This window comes from Vidua chalybeata, chromosome 21, assembly GCF_026979565.1.
Source record: "Vidua chalybeata isolate OUT-0048 chromosome 21, bVidCha1 merged haplotype, whole genome shotgun sequence".
Classification (NCBI taxonomy): Eukaryota; Metazoa; Chordata; class Aves; order Passeriformes; family Viduidae; genus Vidua; species Vidua chalybeata.
This window is the reverse complement of record NC_071550.1, coordinates 4172043-4190721: the sequence shown is the minus strand read 5'-3', so window position 1 is coordinate 4190721 and position 18679 is coordinate 4172043. Positions and strand designations below refer to the sequence as shown.

Sequence of the window (18679 nt, the reverse complement as noted above, 5' to 3'; positions counted from 1 at the left end):
GACAGAGAAACGCAACCAAGTTAAAAACCACAGGACTCCCATCAGCTCAGATAATTACATATCCATCCAATCCCTCCGTGAAAGGCACTTGGTGCCTCTGCCACCATTCTCACACTGCTAAGATAAGAATTTCTATTTCAAGAGTAGTTTTCTCCTCCTGGAAACGCTCCAGGCTGGCTGTGTGGTCACAGAGCTCCCAGCCCCAGGAGCTGCTGGGGCAGAAGGACCTGTTACACCCTTCCAGAAATCCTGAGTGCACCATGAAGATGCTGATTCCCCTCCAGAGTGCTGATTTGCTTCCTGTTAGAGTTTCTGACTGCTTCAGGCTGATGGTTTAAGAGAAAATAAACAGCCAAGTCATGGTTTGACATAAGGTTCAGGTCCTGCACATCAGCCATAGAGATGGGAAGAAAAGATCTGAAGGACAGATTTAGATCCCTTATTACCAATTGATTTACACTGAATAGGAAAGTAATTTACTCTCACACAGACTGGCTGTTGTCTGTGGTTTTATCTCCATTGATTATAGCCAGATGAATAATTTCTTCCACAGTTTTACCATCTAGAGCTACTTCAGGCCACAAGTGGACCTTTTTCTTTGTCAACTTTTGCTTTTTCAGCTTGTTCAATGAAAATCCGGGTCAGGGGAGAATAATCACAGAATTCTTTCTGTGAAAACAAAGCTTTTCAGCCCTCATCAACATATTTTCCTTTCAAACAAAGTCATGTTCCCACCCAGCCAGAGAGATTCAAGCATGGGATGGAGGTCAAGGGGAAGACCTCATGGTTTGATTTCTTTTGCTCAGCATTGGAGTGGTTTTTTCTTGGTTTTTCTCTCGTTGGGATGTTTTGCATTTGTTGATGGCTGCAGACTGAGCACTGTTCACTCTCAGCCATAGATCTGGACCTCCAGGCAGAACAGCTCTGTCCCAGAATCACATCCCACCTGAGTTTCTCAGAGGATAACAGCAGATAACAGTAGACAAATCTGTTAAAGACAAACCTAAATAATCTTCAATTAAGTCAGCCAAAGGGCATCTCCAACCCTAAAATCAATGCTAGCACACAAATTCCAGCTTGTAAAGCCAGTTATTAAATAGGTAAGAGCTGGTTGGTATCTTCACTGCAAGACACACGTTTCCATATGTGCTTTTAGGACCAGTGCAAGCAAACATCTCACTGGGCCTGGGAGGGAATAGTAAAGAAAATTGGTGCTCTTGTAACCATGTGTGCTCCTAAGTACAGCTATGAGCATCTGATAAATCTTTTAAAGTGCATGTTTACAATGGATTTTATTCTTTTTACTGTTCTACACATATGAGCCCTCTGAGCAAAATAACAGATCCTCTGACACTTAGAAGAAGCCACTGCCTCATTGGCTGCCCGCAGTGAAATAATTTATATTGTTATTTCCTCACCCAAATTACAAGGATTGTAAAGAAGCCTCAGAAATTCAGAGTAATCAGTGCTTTGGAGGCTCAGATCCCGCAGCTGCCACACGGGTGGCAACTATTGCAACTGAGAGTTTTGCCAGCCCAAAGACTGCAAAAAAAAATTGGTCCCTGAGTGTTTTCTACCAATTTTTCTCTTGTTATTTTCTTCAATAGTTAATGGAAAGTGAGGACAAGTGGAGATCATTTAAAAATGATCTTTTGGGCCTCTCCATGGGTTTATTGCCAGGACCTATTTAGAGAAGCATAAAGCTGTAAGGGGGCTGTATATTCCACAAGCTGTTTAGGAAAACCAGGAGCCTTTGGACTCACACCCAGCTCATTTTGCCATGTCTCCCTCTCCTCACAAACACACCCACACACGTGTGTGCAGGGACTCCTAGCTGCTAATTGAATTCACTCTTATAAAAGCCTTAACAAATTGTAAGTGACCTTTTATACAAATTTCAAAGTCAAGGATTCACCACTAACTGCACATCCCTTGTCTGCCATTCACTGTTATGCAAAACCCACAAACAATTAAAAGAAATAATGAAGAGCCCAGCGGCCCTCTTTCCTAATTAGCTGCAGGAGGCAGTGCTGGGGAGTGTGGTTAAGTGCTTCAATTACCTCGACCCTCCTCGCAGCCCTTGTTAGAAGAGACAGGTCCGCGGGCCAAAGGGGAACAATTAAGGCGAGGCAGAGCCCGCAGTTTGCAGGGGGATGCCGGGGCCGTGCCGGCTCTCGCACAAGAGCCAGAGCTGTAATCATACCCCAGCTTCCTGCTGGGCTACACAGAGACAAATTAATGGCAGATAGATTGCTACCTGCAGCCCATCAGTAACCAGGGAGGTAGGAGGCAATACAGCACTGCAAGGGAGCCATAACCTGAATTTCCCTCTGCTCTCAGCCCCCTTTTAGGGCAGAGGGACCTGAGCACTAATACCTTGCTGCTGCCTACATTGGGGTACCCCAGAGCCCCAGACAGAATCACAGACCCCAGCTTGAGCTTTATTTGCTGAAGTTAATACTGGTGGTAGCTGCCCCAAGGAGCCCCACAGTCCAGAGGTGCTGGAGACCAAACTGTTCCCCAGTAAGAAACAGGTTGGACTCGATCTTGAAGGTCTTTTCCAACCCTAATGGTTCTATAAGAAACCAACCTGAGCTGGTGGGAACTGGTTCTGCTGGGAAATTCTATATGGACACTTCTCTCACAGGACAAATCCTTCCCAGCATGAAGACACAAGTAAAGAACATAGAAGTGGTGCCCCTGTAGCTATCTCCCCTGGGGACTGAAGGCCCCAGAGACAGATCCTGACTGTGCAGCAAGAGCACATCTTAGGTGGAAGGACAGCAACAAGAACTAAATCCCCCTGTAACCTCATTAACCTTTCAAGGAAGGGTTAAAGTTTCAGTGTAGGCAGTGGTGCAGCAGCACAATTTTAATGTCACAGGCATGGACAAATCCCATTCTGTGATGGATCTGTTGCATAAGCAGCCGTGCAGGGCCAGATCCTGCTGCCTGGAAGCTGCCACTGGGATTGGAGCAGTGCTCTGGGCAGAGCCCAAAGAGCCACTGCCTGCACCCATCCTCCCTGCTGCAGCCAGTCCTGAGCAGCAGCAGGAAAAGCACTGCCCTGGCTGCAGAGCCACACACAAACCCCACGGGCTGAGCTCTGCACTGAAATATTTACGTGCTTTTGAATTATACAATTCAAAAAGGGGAAAAAAAAAGCACTCGCAAGTCAAGTTTTTACCCTTTTGCAACAGAACTTAGCAATCAAATTGATTGCACCTTTCAAGCTGGTGTAAGCCCCCTTCCTGAGCAAAGTCCTTTGCATCCACTTTAGCCAAGCACCTTTTTTTGCAGCTGATATATAAACCTTTGAAAATAAGTTTGAGGGGAAACTGACAACCTTGAAACCTCAAGAGCAGCATGGCATTGACGGGCGCAGCTCCCTGAGCTGAGTATTATAGATAGATTTTAATTTCATTTTAACAAAATAGCTGTCTCCAGTGAAAGAAGCATCAAGAGCTAAATGAGGACCCGTCTTGAGCTGAATCACGTTGAACAGACCTCGGCACTGTCATTGATTTTCTGGGAAGAAAAAAAATGCCTCTGGCTACTAAACCAAATTAGTAGTCACTGATGACCAATTATTTTGCCCCACTGTGGACAGGGAGGCGTACTAAAATTCCAGTTTGTCAGACCCAAGGCTCTCTTCTCAAACGCCTTTCAACAAGCGTGTACCAAAAATCTCTCAGATGGTTCTGACGCCTTCCTGTTTTCGGCAACTTCTCCTTCTCCAAAGTTTTAATGAGCTGCTGCTCTGAGGACAGCCTGCCACAAAGTGAGCCCTTCCCTGCACACTGGAGCACTATTTGGCATCGGCACAAATCACAGCTGTCAGGATTTATACACACATACACAAAAAAGTGTCAGCCTAATGTTTGCAAATTATAATTACCATTTCTCTTGCATGTCCCTGGTGCCTTCATTTCAGATAAATCCCAGCTCTGAGGTATCAGCTGCAAAGCACTGAAGGCTCATATTGAATGGAATAGATTTAACTAGTTTGTAGCTCATTTAAGGCCTACACTGTTTTATTTTAATATTGTTAATACTTTATTATACTTTTTAACACTGTTTTCACAGTAAAATAGCCTATTAGGAGGCTGCAGCTTCTTTTCCAGAGGATGTCTGGCAGACTAGAATTCCACATTGTATAACCAAGTTAGCAGATGCTTGTCATTTCAGTTGAAAATAGGTCTGTACCCTGACTCTTGAAAGTAAATTAGAGAGATTCTTTTAAAGAGACAGGAACTGTTTCAGGGATAATAGTTTTGAAAATGTGCACAGATAAATTTTAAAATATTTAGGAAATGTCAGCATTAGAAGTAGCTCCAACTATTTGACTATAAAAGGAAGCAGATGAGTATTTTTTCCCTACAATTATAAATAATTTGTTACATCCTATCAGAACTTCTTTGCCTTTCCTTTCTGTGGCAGGGTTCTTGTGCCAAAACAAGGAGATCTGAGTTACTGTGAAGGAGATGGGTTTTAATGTGCAATAAGCATTTCCAGAGGATGCTTCCCCTGCTCTCCCCACAGCATCTGCAGACAGCAGCAGCAAAATCCTCCCTGTTCAGAGCGACATCTGGGCAGGGTGACAAAAGGAAAGGGAACACACAAGCCATTGATCCCTGTCCTTATGTAGCACTAAGGCAAAAGGACATTTTCCCAAAGGCCAGCTGCAAGAAAGGGCTGTCACATTGCCAAGCAGCACCGATATTGGGGCCAAATTCCCCATCCCTCTGCTGAGATCAGACTTTGACCTACAAAGGAAAAGCCACCTCGCTGAGATCTCTCCAGTCACCTTAAAGAGGTGTTCCCTGATGTCCCCTGCCCTTCCCCACTCTCTCAGGGTTTCTCTCAAAGGAGGAAAAGCCAGGTGAAGCCTCACATCCTACAGCCCCACCAGGGCTTATATATAACTGAGTGCACGAGTCATTCCCACCGATTTGAGAGGCAGTTCATGTGTGCATCATTCCAGGCATGGTTCTATACTTTGCTGGATCAGGACTTAAATGTGATTAATCACACGGCAGGGAAGGATCTCTGAAGAGCATCAACCCAAATGTGTCCTTTCAAGCATTTACTTACAAGCCAGCTGTGGACTATCAGTCACCGACTGGCTGGTCCACTGGAGATGGTAAAAGTCACCTCCATAGAGATGGGAAAACACATTCAACTTCAAAAAAGACCCCAAAAATCAATAATCAAAGGCTACACACAAAGGCTTAGTGCTTTCCTGCATCCCTCCCTGCTATTCCTGCACACCAGGAAAGCTCCTGCCTTGGAGAGCAAAGGGACAGCAGCAAACAAGCAATGCTCACCGTGTGCTTGTGTCAGGAACACCAACATTTACACCACACTACAAGACTGGAGACCCAAACAGATAATAACACACTTTACCACTGGTTTGCCACATCTTTTAACCTTTTAAATATCCTGCCCAGCTCTGATCAGCATGAAATGCCAAAGTGGAAGGGAAGGAGAGGAAAGAAGAGGGGACAAAGGGTAAATGTCAGCGTTGCCTTTGGCACTGGGTGTCTCCAGATAACGTCTGGAGCAGCAGAGCTGATTTGCAAGCAAAGGCTTGAAAAGCCCTGCAGCATGTGATCTATGAAACAGGAGGCCTGCAGAAGGATGGCTCCTCTGATATGAATGTCCCCTTGGGATGGATATTGCTGGATTGCACATCCAGCATCATTAGAAAACACAACCATAGATTAGGCTGTTTTGAAGCATGTGGTGTGAAATAATTAAGTAATAAAAGTCACCACGGGGGTGAAGGAACAAGAAACAGAAGAGTTACTATTTGCATACAGGCTGCTGGCGCCCTCAGTGATCATCAAGGATTCTCCAGGCTGCTAAAAGCTGGCAGCTGTCAATTCTGGACCCACTCCTGCCACAAACCGTGGAGCACCAGCTCACTCTGTGACATGTGGGCTCTTTGCAGAAACAGGTGGAGCTGGTGGCCCAAAAGCAGCCCAGCAGCTACCCCAGTGTCCTGCAGTTGGTCTGCACAGGCAGGAACAGCAGTGCCTCTGCTATGGGAGCTGCAGCTGAGGGCTCTGCAGGCTACAGGTGGGAGCAGAGCTAGAGGTGAGAGCTCCACAGTCATCAGCTGCTGCCAAGATGGGAAAAGTCCCTCCTTAGCAAGGTGTGCAAGGACAAGGACCAATAAAACTTGAGCTTGAGGTCCTTCATCACCTTCAAGTGTTTGATTCTAGGGGAAAGGAATAGCAGCAGAATTATGGGAATTACTGATTTGCTGTCCCTGCCATTGCCAGGTCTGCCTCCCATGGTGGCTGATGAAGAATCCTCACTTGCAAGGAGCAAGACTCAACAATTTCAGGCTACAGCTCTGCCACAAGCTGGTCAGGTTAATGCCACCTCAGAGAGCTGAATGGGACACTGGCCAACAAGCAACTGCCTTTTTAGTCTTTTCTAGAACCTGGGTCATGTGCAGCTCCTCCCCTCTGCTGTCTCCTCCTTGCTCCCTGAAATCCTCTTTCAAGGGGCAAATACAGCTGCTCTGTGCAGCTGAGGCACCAGACCAGGGCTCAGCATTTCAGCTCCTCTTTCTGCTGCAGACACCTGACCATCTGCACTGGGTCCATTTTTAGCCCTGTTCAGGCTGCTTAGGACAGCACTTACTCCTCTCACCATCCATCATTGCACACTTGCAGCCTTTGGTGCACCACACCAGAGAGATTTCAATAGCAAAAGCAGTGTTATTTCAGCAAAGCACACTTGGCACCCAGGGGTTCTTCCCCTGGAGGGAATCCAGCCAGAGCTGCTCCACTGGGTACCACCTGGGAAATGCTCTCCTGAAGCTCTAGCAGGGCCCAAAGTTGAGCTGCAGCCTGTGGTGCCCCATGGTCCTTCCAGCACACCAGGGCTCAGACAGAGCTGCTGAAACCTGCCCTGTAAAAGGCTGTACAATTATTCCAGTTCTGGGGAATGCCCTGGCACGGGTTACCACAGGTGTGTGCAGGCTGTGGTGTGTTCACTGCAAATGATTGTGGGTTTGAGGTTTCCTGAGGAGGAGAGAGCCTTTCCCAGTGTGAGGCTTTATTTGTGTTCTCACCAGTCACTTTTCAGGAGCAGAGATGTGAGCCAGCACGAGGAGGCAAAGATTACATTGGTGTCTTTTCAATGTTTTCCAGGCCTTCCACTCCCTTTTTTGACCTCATGCAACACAGATACAAGGAACTGTGGATGGAGGAGCAGAGAGCCCGGACTGTTGTCCAGCACGTGGTGAAGAAAAAGGTGGGAATAGCCCAGCAAAGCTTTCCCCTGATGTGCACAGCACTACTGGGCACAACCCCCCACTGTCCTACCCCACAAGGGACAAATGGGCTGCTCCCAGCCCTGGGAAGGGCTCTCAGCTGGGAAAACCTCCCCCTGGCTACTACAAGGCTGATGAAGCCTAACACAGATGAGCATCCCCCTGCCAGGAGCCCCACAGGCTGTCCTTTGGACATCAGCTCTGCTCAGGGTACCTGTGACAGTGGCCACAACAAAGGAACAACCAGCAAATGCTGAAAGGACAGCCCCAGCCCTGGGCCTGGCATGGTGTGGTTGATGCAGCACCCACAGCAGCTGTTGGAGTGTAAGGCTGTGCTGTTAAACACACCAACATTGTAATATCATTTAAAAGCAGCCAATGACTGTTTTATTAGTTAATGGCTCAAAGAAGAGTCAGGCTAATATGGTAATGACCAATTTCAATGGGCTTACTGCCATCACAAACTGTGCTTTATAGTTGAAGTGTAGGAATACAGTGTCCTTAATTAGCAGCTATTTTATGAATACACCAGCCTGGGACATTGGAAAGTGCATCCCTACTTTATCTATTAATGACTGATGTTTTTAATCACTAAGTTGCCTCCATCAAGCTCCCAAAGCCTGCAGCCACCAATTACTGAGTTAAGCAACACAAACCTGTATCCTAGACCACAGAGCAGACAGGTTCTCAGGGTATCCAGGGACCTGCACTGGCTCGTGCTGGGATTATCAAGCACTGTGACCTGCAATCAATCAGGAGAGCCAGGTAGCCCCACTGTGGTGGGGGTGCTGGAAGTGACTTTCCCACACAGGGATGAGCCATTGCTGTAGCTCAGGGCACAGGGCTTCCAGTGGCAGCAGCCACCTCCCTGGGATGCTCTACAAAGCAGGCACTGAGACCTGACAGCTGCTCACTTGTTTTAACTACCAGCATTGGCTGCATGGACATGGAAAACTTGCCAGATCATGAAACTGTGATCATCAGCCCAAAGCAACTTCTGGCCTCATCCATACCAATGTCACTACATTGCAAGACACAGAGCTGATGTGCATGGCTGTGCAGCAGTTTGAGCCCACTCTGGTTCATCTTTGGTTGCAGACAAGAGAAGGGCAGCAGTTGGAGCCCACTGGTGTTTCTCTTTGCTTGCAGATCGGCGAGGTGCGCGGGAACCGCACCACGTTCCTGCGCACGCACCCGCGGCCGGTGAAGGAGGAGTCCTTCTGGCACCCACAACGCTTCGAGAAGGTATGGGCCCCCCACAACCCATCCCCTGACCAAAGGCAACTTGTCTGGGCCCCTACAAGCACCCGACTGAAATCAGAGACACTCTCTAAACTTGCACACATGCCCCAATAGCATCCTTAGCACACTCTCAACTCAGAGCTTCCCATGACCCAGACCTTAAAATGGTCCCAAACATGTTCAACCATCAGCCCCTTCTGAACATCAGGGTGGGATATGTTTTGCCAGCCATAAGCCCTGGAAGAGAGGCAGCAGTTGCCCAGAGAACATATTTTTTAACTTTTGTGTACTTTCACAAGCTTCCTGAGCTGAGAAGCATCTTTTTATATCTCCCTGTTAGTACAGGGGTGTACAAGTACCCTACACAAGCAGGACAGTCACACCTGCATTTTGCAACCCTGCCATTTCATCAGCTTTCACCACAACTAATTCAAACACCACCAGATGTTTCAAGAAGTGTTTCCACCCCAGGATTAGAGCTTTCCAGAAAGCCTGCACTCCTGATACCTCTCTAAACTACCTGATTGACAATATTCACCCTGAGACGAAGCAAAGGGTCTGGCCAGGTTAGAGACGTCTGTGACACTTCCTTCAATTGATCCAAATAAGAACCAAGGTGAAGATTTCTTGTTCTAGTGATGGGATCTAAACATCTCCCTGAATTCATCTCTGCAACCTGCTGTACTCTGGGGTACTTGTTAGAATTTGTGGTTATACAAACTTGTTAGTTTGTGGTATAAATTATATGGAAACTTAGAGTGAAGAGCTAGGGGAGGTTTTAGGAGAGAAGGGGAAAGAGCTGGACCAGTGGAATGGAAAGGAGACACCAGAAAGTGAAAGCACTGAAACCTGCAGGGAGTTTACATGGCCAAAATCATATTTGGCATTGATAGATATCACTGCAAAAAGCTCTCAGCTCTCTGTCCTGGCCCTTCTTCTGCTGGGGTTATTTTTTTTTGCCACGCTGTTGATTTCTAACCACAGTTTAAAACAGCGAAGGAGCCCTGTGATTTCCTGAAGGTAATTTACTTGTACAAGTTGGAGAGTTTTGCCCAAGAAATGTGCTTTGCACCACCTTGATGTATTCCTCTCCCATCTTGTCTAAGAGTGCCCGATTAGCATATGTCAGTAATCATTTATCCCCACTGCCTGTCAGCTCGGAGCTGCTGCTGCGGCGATGGCAGCGAGAGAACATGACCGATCGCTGTTAAACAGATTGTGAGAGTCACACGAGATCCTGGGGCAAGCCTCCTCTTTAGAGCTCCTCTCACCCCAGACCTTTCCATCACTGTTCATTTTTCAGCCTGGGTTTTGCTTTGTGCTTTCCCTTTTGTTTCATCCATGGCTGTGGTTGGGTTCCCGCCCCAGCCACAGCTCTCAAAACCTTCAAATCTTTCCTTCTTCTCTTTCTCCTTTTTCTCCTTCCTTGCCCTTCCTTCTCAGAAGCAGCATCCAGGGAGGAGGGACAGGTCATTTTGCACAGCCTTTGCAGATTTTCCACACTCCTCCTTTTTCATTGCATTGCCCTGGAAGGTTTGCCTTTCCCCAGTTACAGATCTAACAGTCACAGCCCACGTTAGAACTTGGATCAGGGAATTTGTTACTCACTTGACCTTCAGTGCATGGTTTCCTCCATGGAAAAGTAACTCCTCTTGAACATCCATAAACATTTGCCCAGTTAAAAGCAGTAACAACCTGAAAGAAGTTAAGGGTTCCCAAAGATGTTTGGTGGTCTCCAAACTGTTTTTTAACTACTCCTCTAAAGGTGGGTTCTACAGAGATGGTGGAATGGTTTTGAAAGCCAGACTGACCTAACCCAGGGACTCCAGGAGTCAATGTCAGTCCCTCCTTTACTGAGGTGACAAATGACCAAAACACTTCCTCTAATCCATATAGCACCCTCATCCTACTGTGCAAGAAGAATATGAAAAGCAACTACAAAAATATCACTTCACAGAAAGCTTGTTAGCAGACTCCACCTGCGTATTCCTACCAGCCTTTGGTGGCTTTGTACTGCTCTGACCAGTACAGAAGATGCCCATGACTTGGGAAATACTCCAGACCCTGGGCAAGAATATTCAGAGACTCCATTGCCTGACCACAGCCTCACTTTAAACTTTATTTCCCTGTGATCCGAGGCAGGTGTGAGGTGCAGGAGTGTGATATTCTCAAGCCACTCACCCTTCTGGGTCAGTCAGTCACCTCATCATCTGGAATAACACCTTTCAGTTGCTCTGAGTGGAGCAACACCCAGTCACTGAAATAGTTATAATCCAAAACAGGGGCAGGAGGAAGGTGAGATTTTGTTCCTTTAGGCCCATAAAAATCATTAAGAAGGATTATTTTTATTCCCACCATGACCCCTTGCAGAGAGCTGCAGAAACTGGGCATGGATATCTCTGCTGGCTCTTAAACTGGGCTTTCCATTCAGTCCCTGGCACCATGAAAGCTTGCCCAAGAAGTGGAAGAGAAGAAAACAAAGGAGCTTTTCCCTTCCCACTAATTGCCTCTGCTTGCTCCCTGCATTGCCAGAGCTGCATGACATTACATAGTCATTCAGTCAGTAAAGTATGGACAAATTGACTATATTTTCATTTGGATTTAGGTTTCAGCCCCACTGCTTTAGAATAATGGCCCACACTGTTAAGCTAACTGGGTGATTTACAGGCTCTCCCACACCGGGTGCTCCAGCTCTGTCTCACTCTGCTGGACTGACCTGTCTCCTGGGCCCCCCAACTCACCAAGACAAGGAGGTCACAGTCCTGTCCTGATGGGCAGTTCATTAGGGAAAGTTGCTGCATTGAAGTGGTTTTTTATTTATTTTTCTTTAACTAAACCAAGCAGATGTTAACTCCTTACTCACCTCAGCAAGATGCTTCTACTGCCCTCCTCTTCCTCAGCCACGCCCCAAAGCAAACAGCCCCTGCCTTGCTTTGCCTGCAGTGACACAATTCCAGAGCTCAGGTTTTGCCAGCATGGCTGGGACTTGCACCAAAACTTAATTTATTTGTACATGGGGGACTACATTCCCTGGGGACTGTACTCTCCGGTGCCCAGCATGGACATAAATTATAGAATCATAGAATGGTTTGGGTTGGAAATGGACTTCGAAAATCATCTGGTTCCAACCCCCCTGCCATGAGCAGGGACATCTTCCACTGTCCCAGGCTGCTCAGAGCTCCATCCAGCCTGGCCTGGAACACTTCCAGGGATGGGGCAGCCACAGCTTCTCTGGGCAACCCATTTCAATGCCTCACCACCCTCACAGGGAAAAAAAAAAATCTACACCTACTTTCTTTCAATTTGAACCCATTCTTCCTTGTCCTGTCACTCCAGGTTCTTATAAATAATCTTGCCCTACCTTTCCTATAAGTTCCCTTCAGGTCACCCCAAAGCCTTCTCTGTTCTAGACTGAACAATCCCGATTCTCTCAGCCTCCGGTCCCCCACGTTCAGTGGATGTGTCCTGTCCCTGTGTCACTCCTCACCTGCTGGCTCAGGCAGAATTGTGTCAGCCAAACTCTGGAAAGGACATTGCTGTCCAAATGCAGCATCTCCACCTGGGTCAGGCTGGGGTGAGGCTCCAGCCACCTCCATCTGAACTTTTGATAGTCACTATCCAAACCAGCAAGTCAATGCTGGCCACCCCCAATATATTTCCAGAGCTCTAGCAAGCCAAGAAGGATTCCGGCAGCAACAAAGCAGCAACACAGGACAGAATTCACCAATGTGTCAAAACAGCTCCGTGCACCTCCTGTCACTGACACACACCAGGGTTCTTCCTTTGCTCATTAGAGAATCCCAGCTCACAGAGACACTCAGGTGCCTTGTTTACTTGACCAAGCAAGGGGAAGGAAAGAAAATGCAGCAACTTTGGACAAGACTTTTGTCACCGCGCGCTGCCTCCCCGAGCAGATGAAACGCGCGGCGCGCGATGCGCGATATGAATAAGCGATAAGCAATTGACGAGCAAGTGTTCGGGTACCTTGGCAAAAGACTTAATTTGCAACCTGGCACAAAATCAAAGGCTCTGTCAACGGCTGAGCGGCTCTCCTGCGTATGCCTTGCATTACCTGGGAAAGCTCTGTCAGGTAAATTTCCACTGAAAGTAATTAGAGGAATCCCCACTGTATAAACTTTGCAGCAAAAATTCTGGGCTCCGGAATTTGATTCTCACCAGGGATCCGATATCTGCTCACAGCCTGATCCTTCGTCAGAATTAACAGCTGAGGTTTAACACGTACACACAAAAATGTTCCGCATTTTTTTTTAATGCCTTACCTCTATTTTTGTCTATAGAGCTGAACTGACAAGCACAGCTCATGTAATCTTGCAGCTGTTGTCTTGTCAGAAAAGCCACAGATTCTGCTTAAATAACCTGGGCTTGATACACACAGGGCTGGTTGTTCAGGTACAGCATTGGTCCTCTTGGGTTTGAGGGCAGAAAAACTTCTGGGACTTGGAGTGTTATAAAATTCCTCTCCTGAGACCTAAATAGTGCTTAAATAATAAAGCAATGAGTTCAAGAGCTTCCTGGCACCACACTACCAGATCAATCCTCCCTTCAGCTGGGACTTTGGCTGACCAAAAAGAATTAAAATCAGTGTCAGCTGCTGGTTGTTCAATGGCCCAAGTAACATGAGCTGGTGGCTCCCATCCCTGCAGTAACAATCCAAAGCAGCATCACTGGCCTGTGGCAGGCATAGTGCAAAGAGAGTACAACACCCTGCAGGGCCCCAAACAGGCAGCACAGCCCCAGCTGCCCTGGGCACCATCCCTGCACGCCTCCTCTGGGGCCACAGCAGACATGTCACCTCCCATCCCACAGCCACTGCATGCCTAACTGCAGGCTCTGGGCCCTGTCACCATCACTACATTTCCTTGCAGATTCTGGAGGTTTTCTTTTGCCTCTGCAGTCAAAGATTGCAGCAGTACAATTGCTCAAATCACAGCAAAGCATTTTCATGATCCAGGTTTTCCCACTATCCCTTGTGCCCTGGACACTCAGCCTCTCATCCCACCCAACGCTGCCCTCTGTCACAGAATATTTTGGCTTGGAAGGAATATTTAAGGGCCGTCTAGTCCAGTTCCCCCGCAGTGAACAGGGTCATCCTAAACCAGATTGTGTTTCTCAGAGCCCCATCCAACCTGACCTTGAATGTTTCCACAGATGGAGCATCCACCACCTCTCTGGGCAACATGTCCACGTATTTCAACACCCTCACTGTAAAAAACTTCTTATATCTTTTCTCAATTGACTCTCTCTTAGTAAAAACCATTACCTGCCACGCTCAGCACTTCCCTCAGACACAGAGGGACCATCACTCCTGTGCCATCTCCATTGCTCTGGACACCTCCTGATCAACACAGGAAAACAACACCCTCTTGTGCAGCTGTACAGCCTAGATCACCTCCAGGGCAGGCTGCACCTACAGCCAAGCCCCAGTAGCCAAAGGCAGCACAAGGAACTGATGGCAACCGAGTCCCATTGCTGTTCTGGAGAGTCTCACCCACGAAGGAAGAGATTTTGGGTGCTCACAGCTTGTGGCAGGGTGAAACCACACATGCTGTGGTGGGTTATGGGTGAGCACCTGCCATTGCTGCCAGGGCACAGCTCCATGGAAATGCTTTTTAAATGGGTTTGGGATTTCATCCATGGCGCTGTTCTGACTTCTGCAGAAATGCTATTTATCAAGATAACTTTAAGTAAAACCTTGCCTGGCATGAAAAGGGTCAGGATTCAGATGTCAAGCACATGAGGTCAGTGTGAAAGCTGCCAGCTCTGGTCTGACCCTGAAACATCTGCCAGGGAGGTGGGGGGCACACCCCAGGTTACAGCTCTAGTGCATTAATTCTTCTTTCCTCATGCTGTTGTCCAGACCAAATGACCAGTGAAACCCAGCACATATCTGGGTTTCAGGAAGGGGAAAAAAAAAAAAAATCCAAAAACAAAAAACCACTAACCCAAATCTCCATGGGACATTAAATACAGCAGCCCAAAATTGCCAAGCACTGTTTGAAACCTTCCTGGGCTTGAAGCAAATAAAGACCATTTAGCCCAGGCTCCCTTGTCCTGCATTTCCCTCTGTTCTTAGAAAGGTGGGGAGAGAAAAAATCAACCCCATTCGTTAAGCCAGTTAAGCACGCTCCTGGCAGGAAAAGCCACATTATTTGTAACCCTAATAATCCAACACTCACCTCTGAGCAGAGCTCATCTTGGACAGAATAACGTCTGTTTTAAAAGTACCTGCCTCTCTCTAACTTGTCATGGCATTTGTTGACAACCCTATTGAAAGCCGCTCTCGATGCGGCTGTGAAGGATCTTTCAGCACCTCTTTCTCTTTCCTAGACAGTTTTTGAAAGGGAGGGGAGAAAAAGAAAAAAGCCATCAATACAGGGGGAAAAAGGCATCAGCAGCCAACATCGGCTGATGAAGCGCCTCACCTGGGCCCCCAGCACACCGCCTCCAATTAAATCAAAATGGTTTGTTTTTAATGGTCTTTTACACTGACAAGTGGGCTATCATTCCAGGCCTAGAGAGCTGTCAGGGAGCCGAGGCAAATCCTCCGTTGATAATGCCCAATGCTTCCAATTAGGAGCCGAGGCCGCTCCTGGCGCACTAACGATTCCCCAGCCTCCCCCAAGGCCCCTTCGGCGTTGGCTGTTTCGTCTCCGCTCTTCCTCCGCCGCAAATTACTGACACAAAACGGAGGCGCCCCGGTGCCTCCTCACCACGCCGGGCCCCGGCCCTGTTGGATTTAATGAGGCGATGGAAGTTTTTGCGGATCTTTCGCTAAATTCTTTTCTTGTTTGACAGCTGCTTGAGTGTTGACCTTATAAAAGATTTAGTGTTTCTCATTATTTTCTGTCAAGCTTTACAAGCGGTGGCTTCGCGGAAAATCATTTGCATCTCGATGTGCGCGCGCGCGGGGTGGGTTTTTTTTTTATATATATATTTTTTATTTTGTCTGTACAGGGATGCTCGGCACGCTGAGCGTCAGTGTGTGCACCCTACCCCTCTCTGTATTGTTTGTTTTACTCCCTCCTCCCTCCCTTTCCTGAAAAAATCCACTGTTTTGTGTTGTTTTGAATGGGGAAAAAAAAAGAACAGAAAAAGAAATAAGCGCCAGGATTTGTTAGACTCCTGTAAATGAAGGAGGGTTTGGGAAAGAGAAAAAAAAAGAAAATAATAGAGATTGGTTTCCTGTAAAGTGAGCACAGGAAAGTGTTTTGTCACCCGCTAAAAGGATTCGATCAAATGGATGATGGAGGAACCAGGCTGAGTCCCGCTGCAGCTTTGTTGTTAAAGTGAAAAATGGTGCAAGGCTGGGGAGCTGCCTGGGAGCAGGTGGGCAGAGCCAGGCAGGTGCTGGGAGAGGAACAGGGACAGCCACATCTCCATGGATCCTTCCAGGCCACGAGGAGAGCCTGGTGCTGTTCATTACTTGCTTCAGGCCTTTCCCTGGGCACCACAAACCACTAAATGCAGCTCTAGTAACTAAAACTCCCCCCTTAAGCTGAGCTTATTTTGCACCCAAGGGTGCTCACAGTGCCCAGCAGCTACAGCACCCACAAAACCCTGCTCAGTCTCTGGGGTTTGCTGCCATCAGGGGAGCTCTGACTTCCCTGTGCCAGCTTGGCCTTTCTGCAGCTCACATGCAATTTATCAGCCCTCAATTAACACACCTGCCTTAATGGACCCTCCAATTTAACACATTATTATAACAGTGAAACTCTAAAGATAACACCCCTCAAATACACATTGAAGTTTCAGGAGTGGTAATTATTTTTCTTTCCCCTCTAATTCTGTGAAGCAAACACAGAGATCACAGCGTCCCAGCTGCAAGGGTCCTGCAGGTTTTCATTTGTCAATAATAAATGAAATGAACAGCAGCAAACATTGCTCCTCAGCAGCAGCTGGAGCCCATGGCAGCTCCATCATCCTGCAAGGAAAACCTTTCAGCTTTTTTCCTACAAACCAGATTCCTGTCCTGCTGCAGCCAGTGCTCCAAACAGAATCCTGACATTAACAACTCATAACTGCAGCAGAGTAATGGCAAAGATCATCAGCTGTCTCTAGAGGAGGTACCTTTGGGTTCATCATTTAAAATATGAATTAGAAGAATCCGAGATGAGGATTCATCACTGGCATTGACTGCTCAACACCAGTCTCTGTCATAAAGAGACCTTTGACCCGAGGACACCCTTATCTGGGCTCTAATGACTGGGAGGGTTTCTCATTTTTTAAAACAGCACTTGCCCCTGTCCTACACCTGGTGCTCCCCACTCACTCATGCTGAGGGCAGGAGCTGGCATCCCTCACAACTTCCTCAAGGCTCTGCTCACTTTAATTACTGCCAGTTGTGGGACTTTTCTCACCCAGGAGCTTTGTACCAAAATTGGAGTGAATAAACTGCTGTTTCCTCTCCCATGGCATCTCCCCCATCCCAGGCAGAATTGTCCCTGTGCCCAGTTCCCAGCACTGCTGGTTGAGGGAGCGTGACAGGAAGGCAGAGGAACATTCAAGAGAAGCAGCTCAGCTGTCCTTACCTGCAAGCACTGGATTTTTCTAACAATCCCAGCTGCAGTGGAAAAACTGCTGCATCTTTAATGGCAGGTTGCAGTTGGAACAACCAGGGATTGTCCGTGCCAGCTCTCTGGGGTTACCCACCTCCTGCAGCAGCCCCTGGTTCTGCCTTCCCCACCTCTCCCTCCCCAAGAGGGGTTATGTCACCGCTGCTATCTGTGAGAAAGCAAAAACATCCAGAAACAGCTGTCTGAAGTTAGGCACTCAAATGCATATTTAAGTACCTGAACGCCTTCCTCCAGAGAGGGGGAATAGCTAAATATGCTTTGTTTGTCTTGATTAATGAGATCACTAGCAAGCTTTTCAGGGCAAAGACTGCTCTGTATTTTTACATATGCAAAACCTGACATCCAGCCAGCCTGAGCAGGGTGGATGGGGGAAGTGGGAGGCAGCTCAGCACAGCCACACGAGGCAGATGTGAGGCACAGGGAATTGTGCTGGAGCAGGCAGAGCCCGTGGCCCCCCATGGAAAACACCCACTGCATCTCCCGTGCAGGTTTGCTGCACACAGCTGTGTGTGAGCCCCACTGCTCACCCCAAAGGGCCCTGGGACCTTTCTACCCCCAGATTACTTCCCTTTTGTTTATTGTCATGGGCTTTTTTTCACCCTGTCCTCACTCAAAGGTGATTCCTGGGCAGCTGCTGCTGCTTCTGTGTTTTTAGGACAGGTCGTGTAAGAGCTCCTGACCTCACCAGCGAGCTCTGAGCCCATCCTGGCCCCTCAGTGAAGCACCCAAGTCCAGTGCTGTAGAAAACAACTCGTATTTATTTCAGGGCCCACCTCAGGGCATGGCAGCCTTTGAAAATGTCAGACAACAAACACACCATAAAAAAACTACAGGGTCTTGATGCTAGAGCAGGATAAGAATCTCCTGAAATCAATCAGAAAGATACTCCTCATTTCAAGCAGGTTAAGTGTTTAATTTCAGCTGGAGACACGTCTCCCAGTCAGGCAAAAGCCCGTGTGCAATCTGCAGTCTCCTCCCTGTCTGTGCTTCAACCTATTTTCTGTGGCTGGCTCCTGGTTGTAACCAATCCTCTCTCTGCTCCTTTCCTCATAGGTTGAGCCTCATCTCAGGACTTTTCCAGACCCTGAATCCCGCAAAAAGGCTCTCAGTGCCTCCCACTGAGGAGTGCCTGTGAGCTGTCCCCTTCCCAGAGGGCCCCCACAGCAAGGACGGTGCTGGGCACAGCCCTTGGACCCTGGGATTCCACATGCAACAGACTTTCTCTCAGGTTTTACAGAGTTATGCTAATGCAGATATAGCCAAATAAATCATAAAAATAAGAGGAACAATTCTGTCTCAGCCTGTTCACTGCTTCATGTCAGGTGCACAACACAGCCTGAACAGCACAATCCTCATGATACTCAGGAACAGGGCAGTGCTCACACCAGCACAGCCCCACAGGGAGGCAGGACAGGCTCCTTCCCTGCTGGTTCTGGACAAATAGATTGGATGCAGCCATATCCTAGCAGATATCAAATCTGTAATATCTCATCAGGCCTCATTTCTTTGCCAAAAAAAGCTTCCCATCAGTGCCTGATTCAGCAAAGCCCTTGCC

The 18679-nt window shown here is 47.7% G+C and overlaps 1 protein-coding gene across 1 annotated transcript in view; it reads left to right on the top strand.

Moving 5' to 3' along the window:
• Window positions 1–18413, top strand: part of CFAP77 (cilia and flagella associated protein 77) — a 57179-nt gene extending 38766 nt beyond the window's left edge. Inside the window, exons 4-6 of the mRNA XM_053962240.1 lie at window positions 7167–7269; window positions 8438–8533; window positions 18178–18413. Coding sequence (XP_053818215.1) covers window positions 7167–7269; window positions 8438–8533; window positions 18178–18246 — 268 coding nt within the window. The 3' untranslated portion in view covers window positions 18247–18413. The remainder of the gene's footprint in view (window positions 1–7166; window positions 7270–8437; window positions 8534–18177) is intronic.
• Window positions 18414–18679: the final 266 nt, after the last annotated feature.